This window comes from Artibeus jamaicensis, unplaced genomic scaffold (genome assembly GCF_021234435.1).
Source record: "Artibeus jamaicensis isolate MK-2021 breed Jamaican fruit bat unplaced genomic scaffold, CSHL_Jam_final scaffold_474, whole genome shotgun sequence".
In the NCBI taxonomy this organism is placed as follows: domain Eukaryota; kingdom Metazoa; phylum Chordata; class Mammalia; order Chiroptera; family Phyllostomidae; genus Artibeus; species Artibeus jamaicensis.
In genome coordinates, this window is record NW_026522046.1 from 24,650,860 (window position 1) to 24,670,310 (window position 19,451).

Here is a 19,451-nt window from a genome sequence, read left to right on the forward strand (position 1 = left end):
CTCTGGGCAGGTAAAGTTGCCTTGAGTAAGGGACAGGGCAGCCGGGCTCCCCACAAACCCATGTGGACATGGCTCGCCACTGAGAGCAGGGTGGCCCTACACAGACAAGGAAACAATCACGCTGAAAAATCAGGTGAAAAACTGTACCGTGAGGGTCACCCACAGTCTAAGCAGAAGTTCTGGCACTTTTCTGCACATTGATGTCACCTGGGATTTTAATTTTATTTTTTTTAGAGAGAGGAGGGAAGGTAGGGAGACAGGGAGAGAACATCAATATGTGGTTGTCTCTCGCACGCCCCCGACTGGGGACCTGGCCCACAGCCCAGGCACATGCTCGGACTGGGAATCGAACCCGGGACCTTCCAATTTAAAGCCAGACTTTCAATCCACTGAGCAACATCAGCCAGGGCACCTGGGATTTGTAAAATTACCCATGCCTGCGTCCCACTCCACTGATTACCTTGGTCTGGGACAACACTGGTCTGGGGTAACATTCCAGGTATCCCAATTAAAAAAAGAAAAAGAAAAAGAACTCCCTGGGTTACTTAATTTGCAGCAAATTTTGGGAACCACTGGTTTAACTCATCCATCGTTACATTTGGGGGAGGGGGTGGTGAATCACACAACTCTTTAACCCAGTGAAGGCTGTTGTCCCTCATTCTACGCATTTGTATTTAGATACAAAAATCTGGCATAGAATTTCAAGGGGTTTACAGATCCTAAGAAGAGAATCTGGGAACCGCTATGGAGCGGGTGTTTGTGGTCCTCAGCGAAAATCCCCAGATACAGGAGTATCCAACTCCAATCAGTGTGACGGAAGCGCCCTGTCCCCTCCAGAATGGCACTGGCACTTCTCCTTCACTGAAGCCCGGTGTTAGTGTCACCCAGCGGAGTTCCCACAGGCGACGGTTCTGACTCGCAGCCGCGGCGCGGCGGTAGCGTGTGACCGTGCACGCGCTAGCCTCCAGCGAGCTTGCGTTTCCGTTACGGGAGCCAAGGCCGCCTGAGGCTGCGGCTGCAGATGCGCGCCCAGCGCCCCACCCGCCCAGTCCCCTCCCCCGGCCGCTCTCGCTCGCCACCCGCTCGCCGGCCTTCCCCTTTCCCACCCCCGGCAGCGTCGGCCGCCTCCGGGTGCGCAGAGCAGCGCCCCGCACGCGAGCCCCTCCTGCAGCCGAGCCGAACGTGGCGGGCGCCGAGCGCCGGGGGTGCGTAGCGCTGCCTCCGAGCCGCCGAGCAACCATGAGCCGCGGCGCGGTGGCCCCGGAGAGCAGGTGAGCGCAGCCGCAGGGCTGGGGGGCGCGGGAGGGTGGTCGGAAGGAGAAAGGGCAGAGCGGGGTGAGGGGGTGGGGCGCAGCTGGGCCCAATATCGCCGCGTGCCGAAGGAGCTTTTCTGTAGCACCCGGACACCGGGCTCTGCCCCTGCAGTTGACCATGTGGTGCTAGGGGCTCCACTGCCGCCCCGCATCCCAGCTCCCGGCCCTAAAACAAAGAGCCCTTCGACGGCGGCACCTGCACCGCGTGCGGTACGGAGCACAGGGAGAAGATGCGCCCCCTGCCCGACCTCGACCCCTTCCTTATCTAAGGCCCAAGGCTCGGCGGTCGCACTGGGGCAGGGTAGGCGGCTCCGGGGTCGCGCGCAGGTGCCCGCGCGGGAGGCGGTGGCGCGCAGCGCAGAGGGGCGGGGGTCCGGCCGGAAGGCGGGGCCTGCAGGCGGCGCTGCGGCCTTTGCAGCCACTGCTTTCCTCTTGCAGGACACCCTGCCGCGCGGCCACGGCCGCAGGTGAGCGCTATTTGTTCACATCCTGGTGCGGGCGGGGGTGAGGTGGGGTGGGGAAGGCGGAGGAGGGTTGCACTGTGGTGCCTCCTCCGCCCTCTGTGGTGGAATCGCGCCCTTCCCGCCTTTGTGGGTGACTTCCCTCCCGAGGCCCAGCTTTTGTCGTCCTCATTTGCCCCTAGCGCTTGGGCTTCAGGTCTCCCGAGTCCCTGCGCCTTCTCTACCTAAAGGAGGACTTGGGCCCGGACCAGGTGCTCACCGTTGGCACTTTGGCCTTCAACTTTTAAATAGTTTGAGTGGAGGACAGGATTAGTTCCTGAATGTCTCCCTTTGCCCATGTGAAGGTCTCCCCCTTTCCCGTCAGCCCCTCACCCCCCAAGTGGCACTAATGCAATGTCTTCCCTACAGAACTTTTTGCTTGAAGGATTTCTGCTATTACTGTAAAAGTGCCTCTGTCATCAGTGTCCCACAGAACTTTAAAAGCAGCTTTTACATAAGAATGTTTATTAGGAACTATTTTGGGAAAGCTCTAACAGTGTTGTGGGCTGTCCCGTCCCCAGAGGTACCCACTGTCCTCTGCAAAAGCAGGCTTTTACCATTGGAAGTAGTGTTTCAGCAAAAGACACGTGATGGGCGGTTTGTAAAAGATAGCCTTTCAGTAATATTGCAGTAAGTGCTGGGAGGAAGTGCTCCCAAAACAAATGCTCAGCAAAGATTCTCAATCTTTAGAGAATCTTTGAGACAGTCACAAACTGCCAAACAAAAGTTTCTACAGAAACAACTAGAGGAAGAAGAGAATGCCAAGGTTAACAGTTTCCTACTTCAGTTATTGGTAGATCATTAAACATTTGGCCCAGCTTCTCTCAGGGTGGAGGAAGTTTTTTTTTTTTTTTCTTTAAAGCACTGTTGAAACCAGGAAGACAGACTATAAATGTCTTTTTTCCCCCCCTTGCTATTAGCATGAAAAAAACCACACTGGAACATGAACTGAGTTTACTTTGAACATCACTCTTCTGACAGGTGTCACTCAACAGCAAGGCTTGTGAATTATTGTTAAAAGAGACCTCTAAAGTTTTTCCTTAGAAAATGATAGAGACAGGAAGTGTGAATGGAAAGACAGTATGTATAATCAGCACAGCTATTTACACAGAGCTCATCAAAGCCTCCAGGCGTCTCAGAATAACCAGCCCTTTAGTATTGCTCTTAGGGGGTGGACACTCCCCAGCCCTTTCCATCAATGCTGGTTAAGTTCTCCCTCTCGTCGTCTTCTGGCCTCTGCAGGGAGAACATTGCCAATGTGCTGTAGTTGTAAAGGGCCCTCCAGATGTTTGCTACTGTCGCTTGTAATTTTGGGTAGCTGCACAATATACCACTCTGACTAGCCATTCCCACATTTTATAGCCAGTTAAGCCGTTATTACAGATTTCTTAAGTATTGAAAACTGGAGACTCTATGTTATATCTAACTACCTAGCATATCTGGTCACTTATTTGCACAATGAATTTTTTTTTTTAGTGCAAACTATATGCCAGATAATGTGTTGGATGCTGGGAATGTGTGATCTTTGGCTGCTCACGTACACTCACACTCACACTCCTATGAGGCAGAGCAGTGCAATGACACGTTTAATTCAGTTGTATATCAAGCATTGGCTCAGGGAGGAGGGTAGGGAAGGGATCCCTTCTACAGGGCTGAGTAGAAATTCTCCCATCTCCCACCGCCTGAGCCACCCCCCCTCTGCCAGTGCAGTCCCAGCCCAGGTGAGTTCTCCTTGCCATCCCTGGGCACTTAGGATTTCTTTTTCTTCCCATGTTGTCCTCCTTGTTTTCCTCTCCTTGTCCTCACTACTGGGAACGTTCCTGCTGCCTCTCTCTTCCCTGGCAGCCTCGTTCCAGCCCTTTTCCTTCCTGGCTGCACTTCCCTTTGGAGTGCATGATGCAGCGCTCTCATGGACAGTGGCAGGAAGGAAGAAGGGAGCAAGCCTAAAACTGCCCTTTCTGATAAAGGACCCACCGCCGCCCTTTAGGCCATATCCCCAGTGCAGTCAGCCTTTCACCTTGCCCCACTACCACTACGGGCGCACTCCAGAACCATGGCCCACAAAACTAAAGCCCTCATACTTTTCCCTTCCCAAGATGCTGAAAACCCTCCGTGTGTGTGTGTGTGTGTGTGTGTGTGTACAAATCATACAGAAAACAAATGTCTTAAGTTTACAACCTGATGAATTGTCACAAAGCGAGTACATCTATGTAACCACCACCCAGGTGGAGAAATAGAACATGGCACCCTAGAAGCACCCCTCCTATTCCTTTTGCTGTCATAGCCCTCCTGTCCAAAGGAACCAGATGTTTGCTTTGCTTGCTTGCTTATAAACTTTATGCAAATAGAGTAGATGATGGAAAACCAGCCTGGTTTGGGAAGTGTCCCCTATTGATGGCTGGCAGCTCAGGGTTCCTGCCTCTCTCCAGCCTGCCCCCCCCCCCGCCCCCACCTTCCCCTGGTTAGTCCCTGATCCGCCCGAGGACCTGGTTCCAGAGCTTCGGCCATGGCCATGAGGAAGTCTTTCCATCGTGGCCAGTATGGAGGAGGCTGTGTTGTTGGCTTCCAGAGCCTGGTTCTGAGTGAAGGCTGCTTCCCTGAAAGTGCCTCCTGAGAGGGATTTCTCATCTAGTCTACTTCTTGAGCAGAGTAGACTGGCGTGTGGGGAGAGTGCGGTTTTCTTTAGAAAAATGCCTGGGCCTTTGGGACTCACAGAGGCACTGTCTGAACCTGCAGATTGCCAGGGGGTCACACAGGGTCAGGCAGTCCCCATGTGTCTTCATGTATGATGTTGAAAACAGCAGATTCTGGGTCCTGGGACCCTGCACTACTGGCTTCCGCTCCTGCTCTCAAGTGCCAGTTATTCCGGAGACTGCCCAGCAGACTGGGGGGTTGCCATCAGCGTGGTCACACAATCAGGGTTTCTGCACTTCCTGTCCCTCCGTATCTCCTCCCCCACCCCCACCCCCACCCCTCTTTCCTCCTGTTCCTAGATCTTGAGTAGGTCTTCCCGCCTGAGACAGGATTCCACTCCTGTCCCCCTGCCCCCACCTCCAGCAATTCTTCCTGCTAGTTTTCTGTGGCTCAGATTAAATGTCATGTCCCCTCCCCAGTTCCTCAGTTATCCTCTCTCAAAGCACTTTCTGTTTCAGATGTAGGAAGAGTCTTCCCCATCAGGCTGACAGTGTCTCTGGCGGCTTCTGGAAGGCACAGACCCAGTTGTTTTGTGCACTGGTGCCTGGCACACAGTCCATCCGTGTTCATTAAATAAATGATAATGTGAAGCAAGAGGCTGAGACACATTTTAGGGTTGCCTTTGTTTATAATGTGCTGTGTGACCTTGGGTATTTATTCACTTGACCTCTCCTAGAGCCCCATCACCGCTCTGTGAAATAATTAACTAGACTTGGAAGATCCCTTGTACGTTTTAAGTTTTTCTGACATGGCCCTGTTTGGGGAGGTGCTCTGAAAACGCAGGACGGCCTTGGCATCGCAGTTTAACTGACCTCGTAGTCAGTTACCTGCCTGTGCTCTCAGCGTAAGAGCTCACTCAGTGCTCCCGCTCCAGCGTAGCCTGTTCCGAGCTAATACTGTAGCTTACATTTGCTTTTATTTTGCTTTTCCTGCGTCACGGACATTTATTTTCTGATTTGTCTTCCATTAGTGTGCCTCTTGGGGACAAGGTTCGTGTGTCATATGTTTTATATGCCCCTCCACTTAGAATAGCATCTGTTACGTGGTAAATAGTTAGGTGTTTGTTCATTTGAGTTTATGAAAGAGATCTGCATTATAGAGAATATTACTGTCATTGACATTGTGCTCCAGGAAGTGTAGCTACTAGGTGATTGTACAGATTAAATCTAGTTTGTGACTAGTATAAAGGGACTCTTTCTCACTTTCTTTAACTTATTTATGGCTTACTTCCTAGAGGATGTATAGAGGCTAAAAGAAGTAGAACACTGCTTGGTTTAACCCAGGTGAAAAGTTAGGTAAAGGAGCGTCTGGGGCTTCTTATGATTCAGTTATGCTCGAATAGTCACTGTGATGTAACTCTAGCTGCGAATTACCTCCAGAGGCAGTCAGAGAGAGCCTGGTGAGTGTCTGGCTCTTATAGAATGTGCTGGCCAAAGCTTGGGCATTGCAGTCAGGTGGGCCAGCATTTTTGGATTCATTCCCCAATATTTTGGGGCCTTATTTCCTCATCTGTAAAGTGGGGATGACATTGGTTCACCAGAAAGGTTGTTGTGATGGGCTAATTGGTAGAAGCCAAGTCCTTGGCTTAGTTTCAGGCACACAGTAAACTAAACATTAAGTGAATACTGGCTACAATCATATTACGGTTATGTTTTTACTTTGGGCATTGTTAAAAATCTTTTCCTGGAGGATTATGACTTATTGCGCCAGATTTGAGTGAACTCCTTCTGACACCTACTCCCGGCCTGGACAGGCTGCAGAAAGTTAAGCCGTGGTGCCGAGAAGGGAGGAAAGACTCCCTCAGAGATCGGAATCTCTGAGTTTCAGCCCGAGCTCCCTGCTTCTCCAGCCCGTGTGGGTTCGGCCAACTGATTTAACAGCTCTGAGACTGGGTGTCCGCGTCTGCCCGCAGGGATGGCAGTGCTGGCCCTGCGCTCCTGGCAGTTACGGGGAGGAGCTGGAGCGCCCAGTGGGTTTGGAAGCGCTAACATGCTGTGTCTTATGCACGGGTTTGGTTTTGCTCTAGGTTTCATTTCGCTGCAGCCGTGACTTTTTCCAGCCATGACTTTTTGGTTTTACTCATTCGCACCTATTTTAATATAATCCACATTTTTCAACAAATGTGCAATAAATACCCTCATTTAATAGTATCCCCTTGAAGTCTTAAGCTTAGTCTTTAAATCCTACTGTAGCTCAGAGGTTTTACTGCGCCAGGGTGCAGGGTCCCCTCCTCCCCTACCTCCTACTAAGGGGAAGGTATGCGGGGGTCTGGAAGCTGATAGGCGTGGAGTTACACCTAGTAATAATGATTGGATCCCAATCAAAACTATGGTGTTTTAAGGGCTAGTAAGGAAATGTCCACGCCTGCTGATCTCTAGTCTCTAAATTACACTGTGAGCATTTGGAACAGGTGTTCTCTCTCCAGGGTCGCTGTGGCTTTCCTAGTAACAATCCACCTGGGAAAAGGAGAAAGGCAGAGAATGCGGGGAACTAGCGTCCGTGGCATGGCAAGGGGCCTGTGGGATCTGCTTCCTCCACCTGCCCGCACAAGGGGGCAGGGAGGCCACTTCGTGGGTGGGCTTCTCCGCATCTGGTTTGAGCCCATCCCCCTAAACTGCCAGGTGTTTTGCGTGGAGAGCTGGCTGTCTACCTCGAAGCCTCACTAATCTTGTTTTGTATACCACTTACTGTCAACTACTTCATGGTGAAAATAAACGTTTTGTACAGAGGTTTCTGGGCTTTAGCAGAAGGTCTAGTATCTAAGCAGGTGTGTACATGTCTGGAAGTGGAGATAAGCAGCTGCAGAAAGGGGATTATCAAAGTGCCAGTTCAGAGAAAAATGTTCTTTTGTCACTGGGGACACAGCGGTGGGTTTTAAGCAGACATATTTTGTAAAATAAGAATGGCTAATTCTCAATCCATGTTCTCACAATTATTGTGCAGTTGAACGGCATAGTAACTGCATTATAGAAGCTACAAGTCCAGAGGAAAAGACATTGAACGGTTCGTTTGTTCTTTTATGCATTTCATCGGGAACCATATTTTACCCTCTTTTAGTTTCTTGAAACATTTCCCAATTTCAGGTTCACTGACACTCTCTGACCATTTGAATAGAAGCTCAGGATTAAAAAACAAGGATTTAGGTCTGAAAATGACAATACATGTATTTCCTAAGATCATGAAACTTAAGAAATGCCATATACTGGGAAAGTTTACCAGTATAGTATCTTGAGTCAAAGGAGGCTTATAAATCTGGGGGTTCCCTACTAATGGGGGTGCAGAATGGAAAGAGCAAGCACTTTGCAACTTTTGCTGTTTTCTTCTGCAGTTTATTTTTGACTAAACTGAGGGAAAAATTGAGATTTGGGGGTGAAGTGGTGGGGAGTGAGGGAAGACATGGTACCAGGCAAGTATGTGGACTTTGAAGTCATAGTGGCTTAGGGTCAAGTGCATCCTTTTAAAATTTATTAGCTGTGTGACCTTGAGGAACTTAGTTAACCTCTCTGAGCCTCAGTCACTGCATTTGCAACACCCTTAATAGGCTTATTGAGGTGATTAGAATGCTAAAATAAAGCCTTTCAACCCTGTAAATGCAGGTAACATCATTGTTGTTTTCTTCCTGTCTTTTCATTTATCCATCAAAGACTGTGATACGGTGGGCCCAGAAAAACTATTTTTAATGGGCATCCGGTAATAGAGTTCTAATGGTCCTCAGACCACAACTTCAGAAATGCTGTCCTTAAAGGGTGAGTAGGAGTTCAGGCATCAAAGGGGAGGGCGGGGCTGTCACTTATGTGCACACACAACTTCTGGGGTACCCCGGCATCATAGCCCATGTCCACGGAGCACCTGATGTTGGGGTGCTGACCTGCAAGACTACAGGCAGTGAGCTTGGGGGCTTTGCAGAGAGTAGTGTGTGTGTGTGTGTGTGTGTGTGTGAAGTGTGTGCGATAGGCAGGGTGTGCTTGGGACGCCGAAGCTCTCCGCCTCTGAGGGAGCAGGCGGGGTGGGAGACGAGGGAGCAGGCAGGGTGGGAGATGAGGGAGCAGGGTGGAGCCACCGAAGGGCAAACAAAGCCATGATTAAACCGTGCCGATGGCCACATGAGGGATGTGCTGAGAGAGACTGCAGGCAGGTACGATAATTGGGAGAAAGTTAGACTCAGCCAATCAGGTGAGAGCCAGTGGGAGAGGGAGAAGGAAAAAGAGAGGAGAGAGCACTTGAACTGAAGCAGGAACAGTGCATGTTGAGAGGGGACAGATAGGAGAGGTGTGCAGGGGGAGGCTCAGTGACCCCTGGTCTCAGGCCCCTGGAACTCAGAGAAGAGACCTGAGAAGGAAGTGACTGTCTGGGATCTGAAGCCTTGGTGAGAAGGCAAGCACCAGGGCAGTGAGGAGCAGTAAGGGGAGGGCGCATAATGTGATTTGGGGTCGTCGGTCCCCAGGAGGGAGAAGGAGTGCGGGAAGAGAGGGGAGGCCCTTGAGACGGGCCGTGGGAGCAGACCGGGTGAGAGGGGCCTGGAAGCCACAGAGGAGCCTGGAGGACAGGAAGAGGTCACAGATGCTTCGGGTCTGCCGGGCAGGGGTCACTGGCTCCTCTAGCTGAGTGGTTTCGGTCACACTGGAGAGCGGAAGGCAGACGGCTTTGAGTCTAGGCGAGAATGGAAAGGGGGAATGTGGGACGGAGTTCTCCTGGGAGCCGGGCTGGAGGAGGGCGGAGAGGGTTCAGGCAGTGGCGAGGATGGCACACAGGCCCGGGGAGGGACCTCTTGGTTGCATGGGAGCTCGCCGAGCCCTTCATTTCTCAGGCGAGCAGACGCTGAGGGGAGAGGCCAGAGAAGCAGAGCGAGTAGGCCTGGGAGAGGTTTTCAGAGGGAGCCAGGTGGAGGGGCTGGAGGCCGGTGCAGGATGGGCTGTTAGGACTGTCCTCCGGGAGGCAGCTGACGGCTGGGCAGGGACATGCAGTTCGGTGAACGGGGATCGTGTGCTAGCGGCTCCTGGGGGTGTACCAGGACCAGGGGTTCAGGGGCACACTCAGTAAATCCCCCATATATGTGCAGTTTGCACTCAGGCCATGGAGACTGAGGCGGGGCAGGAAGAGCATTGAGGGGTCGGGGGAGTTCTTTGGTCTGCAGCGTTTTTGGAGAAACAACGCAATGATTATTTTGAAGGTTTTCAGGATTATGTACAAAAGTAGTATCAGTTTCTAAAACTGGTTTTCTTTTCTTGTCTAGTGAGGATCACATCGCCTCTTCAGGAGACACAGGTATGGCACTCTAAGTCAATGCTTTCGAAAAACTGAAACATTTGCAGTTGGGAAAATAATTTCTTCATTAACTTCACTTACTGGTTGCAGTTGCTTTGTTACGATCATGCAATCACTGACTTGTGAAATGTATTAACATAATCTGTCGGTGAGGGCAATGGGATATGACACTTGTTTAGACTTTTAAGATTCTTTTTCAACAGATATTTTAAAAGATGACATGTAAAGAATTTGGGCCTTTGTAACTTTTCACAACTTGATAATAGAATGCAAATGCTCTTATGGCTCATTCCTTTTAAACTCGTGAGTCTAAGGTTTTTAACTTTATTTCAGATTACTTATAAGTTTAGCGAAGTGTTATTATCAACTGAATTGTATAAATTTTCCATGCATAAAAAACTAGGTGTTACCTTTAATACCCGAGTGTGATCCTCAGTTGTATACACTTCATGAAAATAGCAACACACTTCTCTCCCTGAGTCCGGGCCAAATAAAAACTCTCTTGGGAGAGGAATAAACTGGGCCCACACCTGAGTTTGGAGGTGGGCCGCTGGGGGTTGAGTCCTCTTTTTGACCAGAGCTGCTCGTTTGGAAAGTCTATAAACCCTGTGTGGGGCCGTATTTCTTTCGTTGGCCCTTTCTCTCTGCTCGACGCCACGTGGCCGAGGTCCATTCTGGAGGCCACAGTGGTTCTGAGACCACCATAGGTGGTGCTCTGTGTCATTCCTCACTTCGCTTTTGGCCCCGTTTCTGTCTGCCCGAGCTGCTTCTCTGTTCCCTCTGTTCACGTCCGGGGTTTGTTTTGTTTCAGCTCAGCCAGACTCATGAGCTTGTGCTGGAGCCCTGGTCTTCAGTGATCAGTCTTGGTTTCTCTCTTGGACCAGGAAAGTATTGGCCTAATTTCGTCTTGTATCGTGATTTCTTGCAGTGATTTGTCTAATGCACAGCTACTCCTTGCCCTCACGACTGCAGTAACCCATAAGCTGTTTTCCGGGGCATGGATTTCCTCCTAATTCTGCAGAGTGCCTGTCACACAGTCGGAGGCACTAAGTCACTGTTTGTAGAATTGAGGGGACAGTAGCCTTTGCCCGAGCCCAGAGCAGTGTGTCAGCGAGTCACGAAGCCTCTGTCACTCTCCAGCCCAGTGGGGTGGATGTTCCAGCTGCAAGGGAAATAGAAGACTGCTAGGCCCTGGTCGTTGGGGCAGCCTCGTTGAGTGTGGCATAAACAGAGGCACAGGGCGTGGTGACCAAGGAGCAGTCCCTTCCCTGCACAGAGATGTTCTCGCTTTAGTTAACACTGGAGGTAACACTGGAGGTGCAGCCCCCTTCTCCTTCATCTGTAGCAGCTTCACTCCCGTGCCCACTTACCCTGGCCTAGACTCTCTCCACTTCACACCTGGGTCTCGGCGGAGGCAGCTCAGTGTGAGGTGCTCTGGAGTCTAATCCATGCTGAGCATCAGAGCCCGCCAGTAGCCACCAACACTGGGGACCACGGAGACCCACTGCAGCTGAAGCTCTTGTGACACCTGCATCTTCATGTCTTTCCCTGTCGGAGAACCGTCAGGGCTGCCAGGTCCTGCTGGCTTCAGAGTCCTGGCTGTAGCCCGTTTGTGTTTGCCTGGTACTGGAAGCCCCATTGTCTGCCCTTCAGTTACCAAATCTGGAAACCAGGTGCTTTTTTTCTTTTTAGTGTCAAGTTATGCAATTGCCAGGGATGTTTTTAGGGCGCTGCTGAGCTGATCAAAGAAACAATACAGCTAATTTGGCACAAAGTTCAGACTTTATCAAGCAACCAACCTAATGTAAATCTTAATCTCAAGCTCGTTGGCTTTCTCTTCTCCCTCGGCTTGAGGTTTCTTGGTCTAAATCTCTCTTTCCCCTGAGAGTAGGGCATCGTTTGCGTCAGTTTGACATGCAAGGCTGCTGTCGGGTGTAAAGAGGTGATTTAATTTATAGCAGAGGGTGCTTCTGCCGTTGTTGGTTTAGTGGCTTTTACTGAAAAACAACACAGTGTTTTATTTTATGCTTGTTTTTACATTCTTAAACATTTCTTTCTCTCTCAACATTTAGATTGCCCTAGCTCCAACCCCGATACTTCAAAGGACTCTAAATCAGGTAAGGGATATGACTCATATTGGTAAATGCCCCAGTGAAATTTTTATAAAATAATCAATTCATAGCATGATAAATTAAAGTTTATTTTTCTGATTCCCTGCAAACAATCTGAGTAAAAGGTAGGGACTTTTGTCTTTCTATTTGAAAGAGTTGACTAAATTTTAAAGTTTTATGATGACCTATTCTCATGAAATTAATCACTTTAAAGCTGTACTTAGTGAAACTGAGAATTTACCTGATGAGGCAGTTAGGTCATTTTTAGACTGGCCACTCTAACCTAGCACAGTGTCCTCTGTGAGCCCAGCTGGGTGGTAGACACTTGGCTGGGGTAGCCTGGGGGGCTTCCCAGAGGAGGTGGTAAGTTGGGGTCACAGGGCAGAAGCGGGGAAGAGTTGCCTTAATTCAGGAGACTCGCAGGTTGCACAGGCCCTGAAGTGGGGAAGTGTACAGCGCTGCTTCCAGAGTCTGAAGCAGTAAGATGATTGGGACCAGAGAATAGAGGCTCTGCCTCCAGAGCCGTCCCTTGCACAGATATAGGAAGGGTTTAGTGCTTTGGGGTCACAGAAGTTTAGGAATGAGTGTGACCGATTAGTGAAAACAGCTAAAGGAGCGCCGGTTGTGTGCCAGGCCCTCAGCTGGCCACTCTTCACAGACGGGTCTCCCTGGAGCCCTGCAGGCGGAGTCTGGGGACCGGTTTCCAGGCCGTGGGGAGGCATCTCTGCGGGCTTGGAGGAAGGAGTGGCAGTCATCCGTCCCGGGTGTGAGTTTGGGAAGAGGGACGGGACTGAGATGGGTTGATTCTAGAATCAGGGCTCTCAACCGTGCTGGAATCGTCAGGGGCCTTACATACATTGGGATGGTTACACACATTACATACATTGGACACATCGAATCCTCATACATTGGCATCATCAGGGGGCCTTAAAAAACACTGCTGTGTAGGCCTCGCCCGAGACCAGCTAAATCAGGACCTGGGAGGAAGGACTGAGTCCCAGGCACGGTGTGTTTAGAGAGCTCCCCAGGTGGTTCCAACGTGCAGCCAAGGTTGAGACCACCGCCCTGTGCTGCCCGCCCCCGGGCACAGGGCCATTGCCTTGCTTTCCCACCTCCGTCCGCACAGTGACTGCCTCCCTTCCTCTCAGGCGTCTGCTCGCCCTCTCCCCCCACATCCCACGAGTCTGCACCTCCTGGGGGTGGCACTGCCTCAGTAACGATAAGCATGCGTGTAAGTGTAACCACGTGGTCAGGAATTGGAAGCTCGGGTCAGACTGCCTGAGGGGAAGTGCTCGCTCCGGACTTCCTGGGCTTGCACAAACTGGCTCCAGCCGTCTCATCGGGCAGTTCTGAGCGTGCATGCGTGAATATATGCAAAGCGCTGCCACAACTCCATGTAGATACATATGTAAAATGAGTAAATTACACATAAATGATTAAATATATGTACAATGCCTGTTACATAGTGAACACTCTAAAAGAGCTTCAATTAGCTGCTCTTATGATGGTCCTCATGATTCTCAAATCTTTTCATTCCTCCGTGTACCTATTGCCAGGCCTGGGTCTGGTCGTGTGTAGTTCTGTGTAGCGAGGGAAGATGGGAGAATAGTGCTGATAGTCTTCCATGTCTTTGCTCATTGACTCCTGATCCCGAGGAGGGTGAGGCTGCATGGGGAGGACTCATCCATCTGTTCTGGAAGAGTGACAGTCTGTCCCTCTCCAAGAGACGACACCAGGCGTGGGGGCGAAGGAGACACTACTGCCGCCTGCCCCTGACAACCTGCAGCTCCGCCCCACGCCCTCCCTCTTGTGTGTCACCCCTTCTAGATCTCCATTGCCTTATGGGCTAAGCCAGGAGAGGCCCAGGGTGCCCCCCACCCCGGGGAAGGGGAGGCTGAGTTGTAGCTTTGGGGGTGGGGCTCTCAGTGGAAAGGGGAGGGGGTGTGGGGCCACAGGCATTGGTAGTGGGGGGTGGGAGGTGGAGAGGAGCCTGGAGGCGAGTGGAGGGCACTCAGGGAGGTAGGAGGGAGCCTGGGGTGGGCGGGCCTTTGGGGACCGCAGGGAAGATAGCCCAGACTCATTGTCTGATTGCAGTGGGAGGAGGAGCTGCTGCACTGGGGGTGGGGGAGTGAAGGGAGCATTCTTAGGGACCACTTTTTTCAGTAGTAACTGAGCAGTGTGGACTGAGTTTGTCCTCTGCATCAGTGGAGTGGCATCCATACTCCAGGAGACTGCACTGTTGTGTCATTGAACTTGTGCCCAGGAACCTTGTACGAGTGCAGGGGCAAGATGGGAAGCAGTCGGGGCAGGTCAGGGCCGGGTGGGACTTGGGTGACACCCATATAAACTGACTGCAGGCAGAGTGTGAGCTAAGATCCCATTTAAATGTTTCTTTTATCCATTTCCAACAAAGAATAAGCCCCCTTTTATGTGAACCAGACTAGTCTGGGACTTGAGAGTTGACCATAAGAAGACAGTTGAGTTTTGGATCTACTATAATACCTCTAATTAAAGCAGCCCCTACTTTTTCCTCGCTGTGTACTTGACTGGCCTGTTTTCATTCAGGGGACGACAGCAGTTCTGAGAGCGGTGCTGAAAGTGACTCTGGTGAGTAGCATGTGCGTCTGTTTCAGTAATTCAAGCAAGACACACACACCTTGATTTTTATTTTAAAGTAATGCACACGCCACGTATTACTTGAGGACATGTTCATTTCTAGCACGGTCTTGTGAAGTACTGAAAAAGCACTTACACGGGAATTAATTCGAGTTGGCAAGCGAAGTGGCAAAACAGGATGAGCTCGAGAAGAAAGACAGGAAATGGTTGCCGTTGGTGAAAAGCAAACATTGTACCTATTCTCCCAGGAGCCTGTGTTTTCTTAGTGGTCATGAGTCTGACTTAGATCCTTTTTTATTTCATAGATAATGAGGAGCCAGAAACAGAAAACACAAGTGAGTATATGCTTCCTCTGAATTTTGTCTTTTGTTGTTGAAAGGAAGAAAGAGAAGGCAAGCCTTTGGGGTTTTTTAAGTTGCAAGTTGCTTGTTGACGGCCTCTTTCTGTGCAGAACCGAGTTAAACAGTAGGCAGCTTCTAAGCACTTTGAAAATTTGAACTCACTGCCCTTGAGATACAGGGGCTGCATTCTCGGCCCTGATACGAAGTCTCTGCGGGTGAGGTTCTCTGCTCTTACAGTTTCCCCAGGGAGAGGAGATTGAGGGGCCAAATCCAACATGCAGCGCGGCCGCAAGCGGAGCTGGCTTCCTTCCGTGGTTGCTGCTCACAGATTATCGCGGAGCGAACGACTTGCTGCAGACGGTGTTGTTGCCAGTGGTGGTTGGAAGGTTCTGGCTTGCTGTTCTGGTTATCTGTGAGCAGCCTGAGTACGAAACCGCTTTGTCGAAGGACATAGATTCTAGCTACAGAATATGGTTTGCATCTAAAGTTTTATAAGTGACTAAGCTTATATTTTACCTGATTTGATTATACTGTAGGATTTTGTCCCTGTTCTTAGAGTGTGAGCTGCCCATGAACACAGATACCAGGCAGGGCGGTCAGAGGGCTTCTTTGTAACACTTCAGATAAATGAAGTCTCTTCACTCAGAAGTCTTCCTGTGTTTAATTTGCTCTGCAGTTTCCCAGTGGGAGTCTCTGAAGGCAGTTGTAAGCTCCTTGCAGTCCTGTTATGTATTGAGAGAACCTCTAATTACCGTATTTTGCTGGGTATAATGCGCACTTTTTCACCCAAATTTTTGAGGGAAAGGTAAGGATGCGCATTATACGTGGGTAGTACTAACAAAAATTTCTCTGTTCTCATAATTACTTGTTACATAAAATTTCTTGTACTATAATAGGTTCAAAAATAAATGCTAAAATTCCTTTATAATACAAAAAACAAGTATCTAAATAAACAAAAAATTGAACTAAAAAATTAAAACTTAAGATTTTTTTCTGAAAGTTTGGGTCAAAACTGTGGGTGCACATTATACCTGGGAGCACAGTCATACATGGCAAAACCCGGTATCTCTGTATCACCCTCTTGGGGTAGGTGCTGCGTTCTAACTCCCCCAGAACGAGTGAACTAGCCCTCCCACTCCCAGTCCTCTGTGTACATTCATGGATTATTTCACCCTTCAAACTGCAATCGAAAGTCCAGCCTCTATAGATTGGATCAGGGGAGAAATTAAAGTAGAAAGCCGCATATTGGGATCACGTCTTTGTTGTCTCTGGCTAAAAGGTAGAAGGCCTTTTACCTTTTACTGGGTAAAAGGCCCTGGGGACCGAGTCCAGAGGCAGGACCTCTACAGTCTGGAAGCCAGGTCTGGGCCAGGGCAGGCAACCCAGGTGGAAGGCATTCGGAGTCAGCAAAGCTCCAGATAGGCTCAGAATTGGGTGGCAGGCTGGGGTCAGGGCATGTGTAGGGTGGGGACCAGCTGGCCTTGGCCCTTTGGCTGGGTCAGACGCCTCAGTGTCCTTTGGCAGAGAAAGTGCTCTGACATCTGTGGGCAGAGGATGCTTGTTCTTAGTGCCCCAGGTTTGTGCAAAGGGCCCTGCCCCCCCCCCCCCCCAGGGTTACTGTATTTGTGAAAAGGCCTGTTATTCTCCACACTGGTCAGATGAGGGGGAGGGGGGCCACCCCCGGGATGCTTGCCTCTGTGTGGGCTGGCTGGGTTTGCAGCCCACCCATCCTCCTTGTGATTGGATGTGACCCTACTCGCAAGCCTGAGCCCTGAGATCCTCTGAGTCAGGTAGGTTGAAGAGAAGCTGTGGTCTACAGGTTGGGGAAAATCGCATCAGTTTCTCTGCTCTGGCTGGGAAGACCTGGTTCAGGACTGTGTTCGCCTGCTGCTTAGGATTTTCTAACCTCTTTTCCTGTTTCTGCTCCCAAGGCAAACAGCGAGGTGGGGAAACCTGGGCTGGGGATAAAATACAGTGTAGATGTCATGGCATTAAATAATTTAGAATTTAATGATCCTTTAAAGACAGTGGCTGAGGAAATTTAGTTGGTGGGTGTGGGGGGCAGTATTTCAGGGGCTTTTCATCTATGGTATTCTGAGTCCAGGATCTGGATACTTTCAGTCCCCCTTTGCCATTCATGGTATTGCCATGATTGAAGTTGGGTCTCTCCTGCAACTCTGCTCCGGGGACCCCAACTGCTCTGCTGGTCCAGACATCAGGCAGCTGGTGTGACGGGGCTGGAGCTCCGCCCTGGGGGAGGGACTGCACCTTCTGGGCACTGGTGGCAGAGGGCATAGGACCTTACCCACATGTTGAGTGTCTGTGCTACCCCTAGGGCAGGGGTGTCAGACTCATTTTCACTGGGGGTCACATCAGCCTCAAGGTTGCTTTCAAAGGGCCGAATGTAATTTCAGGACTGTATCAATGTAACTACTCATTAACAGTTGAGAGAGAGCTGGGCACTGCTGCCAGGTAGAAGCAAGGTGCAGGGCTGGATAAAACAAGGCGGAGGGCTGGATTCAGCCTGTGAGCCTAGTGTTTGCCACCTGTACCCTAGGGTAACCCTCCAAAGGTTGCTCAGATCTTTAAAGTGTAAAACCAAGCATTTGACCCCAGGTGATAAGCTTGTTGTCTGCTTTAGAATTCTTGAGTTTTTCAGTGATTCCTACCCATCACCAAAGCAAAAAGTAGTTAATAATGGTAACCCACACCGAGGGCTTGCAGAGTGCCAGGCGCAGTCCCTGCCTGTGAGTAACATTCCTGACTTTGTGGGGGTGGTGCTGTTTTAATCCCCGTTTAACAGATGAGGAATAAGTGAGGCACAGGGAGGCGTAGGCACAGAACTAGAGAGCCCAAGGTCATGTACCAGAGGCCAGTGTAGATACCAGGAAAATGCAGCCCTGTTCCCACTGATAGTATACTTTCTGGATTATGTTTTTCTGGCCATTCAGAAAACAGTCATTGAGCACCTACCAGGCCCTAGCGATACAGTCCTCAGAAAGCGTGCATTCCAGTGGGGAGACAGCCAGGAAGCAGAAATGCTAAAACGTAGAGTGCCAGCGTGGGGGGGGGGGCGCTGAAGGAAAACAAAGGGGGAAGAGTGAGCCCATCAGCCAGGCCCTGTTTCCGGGGTGCCAGCGGGAAAGCCTCTCAGATAAGGCGACACTTGAGCAGAGACCTCAGAGATGTGAGGGGGTGAGCAACATGATATTTGAGGGAGGAGGTGGACAGCGCCAAGGTCCAGAGTCAGGCGTGTGCTTTGGTGTGGAGAAATGGCCGGAGTGAGTGGAGGGCCATCCCTGTGGTTAGGGGGAGGGTGGGCTGGATCCGGTTGGGCCTCAAGCCCCATGGGAGGAGTCTACATGCCGAGTCAGAGTCTCCTACAAACTGTATCTCACCTCAGATTTCAGTTGATGCCTGAAATCAGATGTCATTCCCCCTCTAGTGACAAGCTAATCTCTAACTCTGTAATGGCCTGGAGAGCTGGTGCCAGCCAAGCCTTATCTTGGGGATGACTCTAGCTTAGTTCCTGACTCCGAAGTGCACCACCTGAGAAGCAGGCTTGGGTGAGGAGTAACTAGTGCCAGATCGTTCAAGGGCACCTGTGCCTTAAACCCTTCTTATCTCCGCAGATGGGGAATTGGGAGAGTCTTCCGCCAAGGGCGCCTCCTGCCAGGGTAAGAGCAAGGCATTGTGCTCGCCCTCCTGTTTTGTCTGATTCACCTTCTGCTCCCTGCTGCACTGTTAGAGGAGGACCGGGGGGTCAGGTTGAAGGATGAGGAGAGCCATGGCTGCTGTATTCAAACATCAGTTAAAAAATTATGGGCCAAAATGGAGTGGGTTGAAGTTTGAGTCACATTCAAACTTATTTTCATGCATTAGACCTCCAGTGCGATTCACAGATATGCTAATGTGCCATGTGCTTTTGAATGGACTCACAGAGATGTTTAAATCCAAGTGTAAAGTTCCCATTGGTGGCGAAGCTGAAGGTATGTGTTTAAGTAGCAGGTGATTTACCCTGTGATTGCCTTGTGCCAATATGTGTGCAATGGTGTCTTTAACAGCTGAAGAATGGGAGAGTAAAGAACTGCCCACATGTCATATAAATTCAGGTATGGACTTCGGTTTTCCAGAACTTCCTTTTAAATATCATTGTTGCTGAAGGGCAGATGCCTTTGGGTTTTATAATCTGGGTATATCATATGTATTTATTTTAAAGTTTTCTAGAATGGCAATCACACTGATATAAAGTAAACCTTTTCTCTGTTATTTAGAATTCCTTAAAATCGAACCTCACTGTGAACACTGTAATGCTGAAAATGTAAGTATCTTATAATTATAAAATATGATTCTCTAACTTGCTATATTTAAGAAAACATTTATGTATGTGTCACTTATATATTACATATGTACTTTTTCTCCAGAAACACAATGAACAAGTGACGCCCAGACTTCTTTCTAAAGGACAGTTTTTGTAAGTAATTGTGACTACAGTAGGCTTATCATCATCACTAACTTAATTTTCTGCATGAATATAACTCCAGTTAGGAGAGACAACAAGACAGCATAACTCATTTCACACATTTCATGTAATTACTTGGATTGGTTTCT

General features: G+C 49.9%; 1 protein-coding gene across 1 annotated transcript in view; it reads left to right on the plus strand.

Moving 5' to 3' along the window:
- Positions 1–744: 744 nt before the first annotated feature.
- The window catches only part of LOC119035111 (uncharacterized), a 36,749-nt gene continuing 18,042 nt past the window's right edge, over positions 745–19,451 (plus strand). The window contains exons 1-10 of the mRNA XM_053657733.1: positions 745–810; positions 940–1,271; positions 9,741–9,772; positions 11,845–11,889; positions 14,449–14,490; positions 14,805–14,834; positions 18,473–18,517; positions 18,905–18,952; positions 19,115–19,161; positions 19,265–19,314. Of these exons, the coding sequence (XP_053513708.1) occupies positions 745–810; positions 940–1,271; positions 9,741–9,772; positions 11,845–11,889; positions 14,449–14,490; positions 14,805–14,834; positions 18,473–18,517; positions 18,905–18,952; positions 19,115–19,161; positions 19,265–19,314 (737 nt within the window). The remainder of the gene's footprint in view (positions 811–939; positions 1,272–9,740; positions 9,773–11,844; positions 11,890–14,448; positions 14,491–14,804; positions 14,835–18,472; positions 18,518–18,904; positions 18,953–19,114; positions 19,162–19,264; positions 19,315–19,451) is intronic.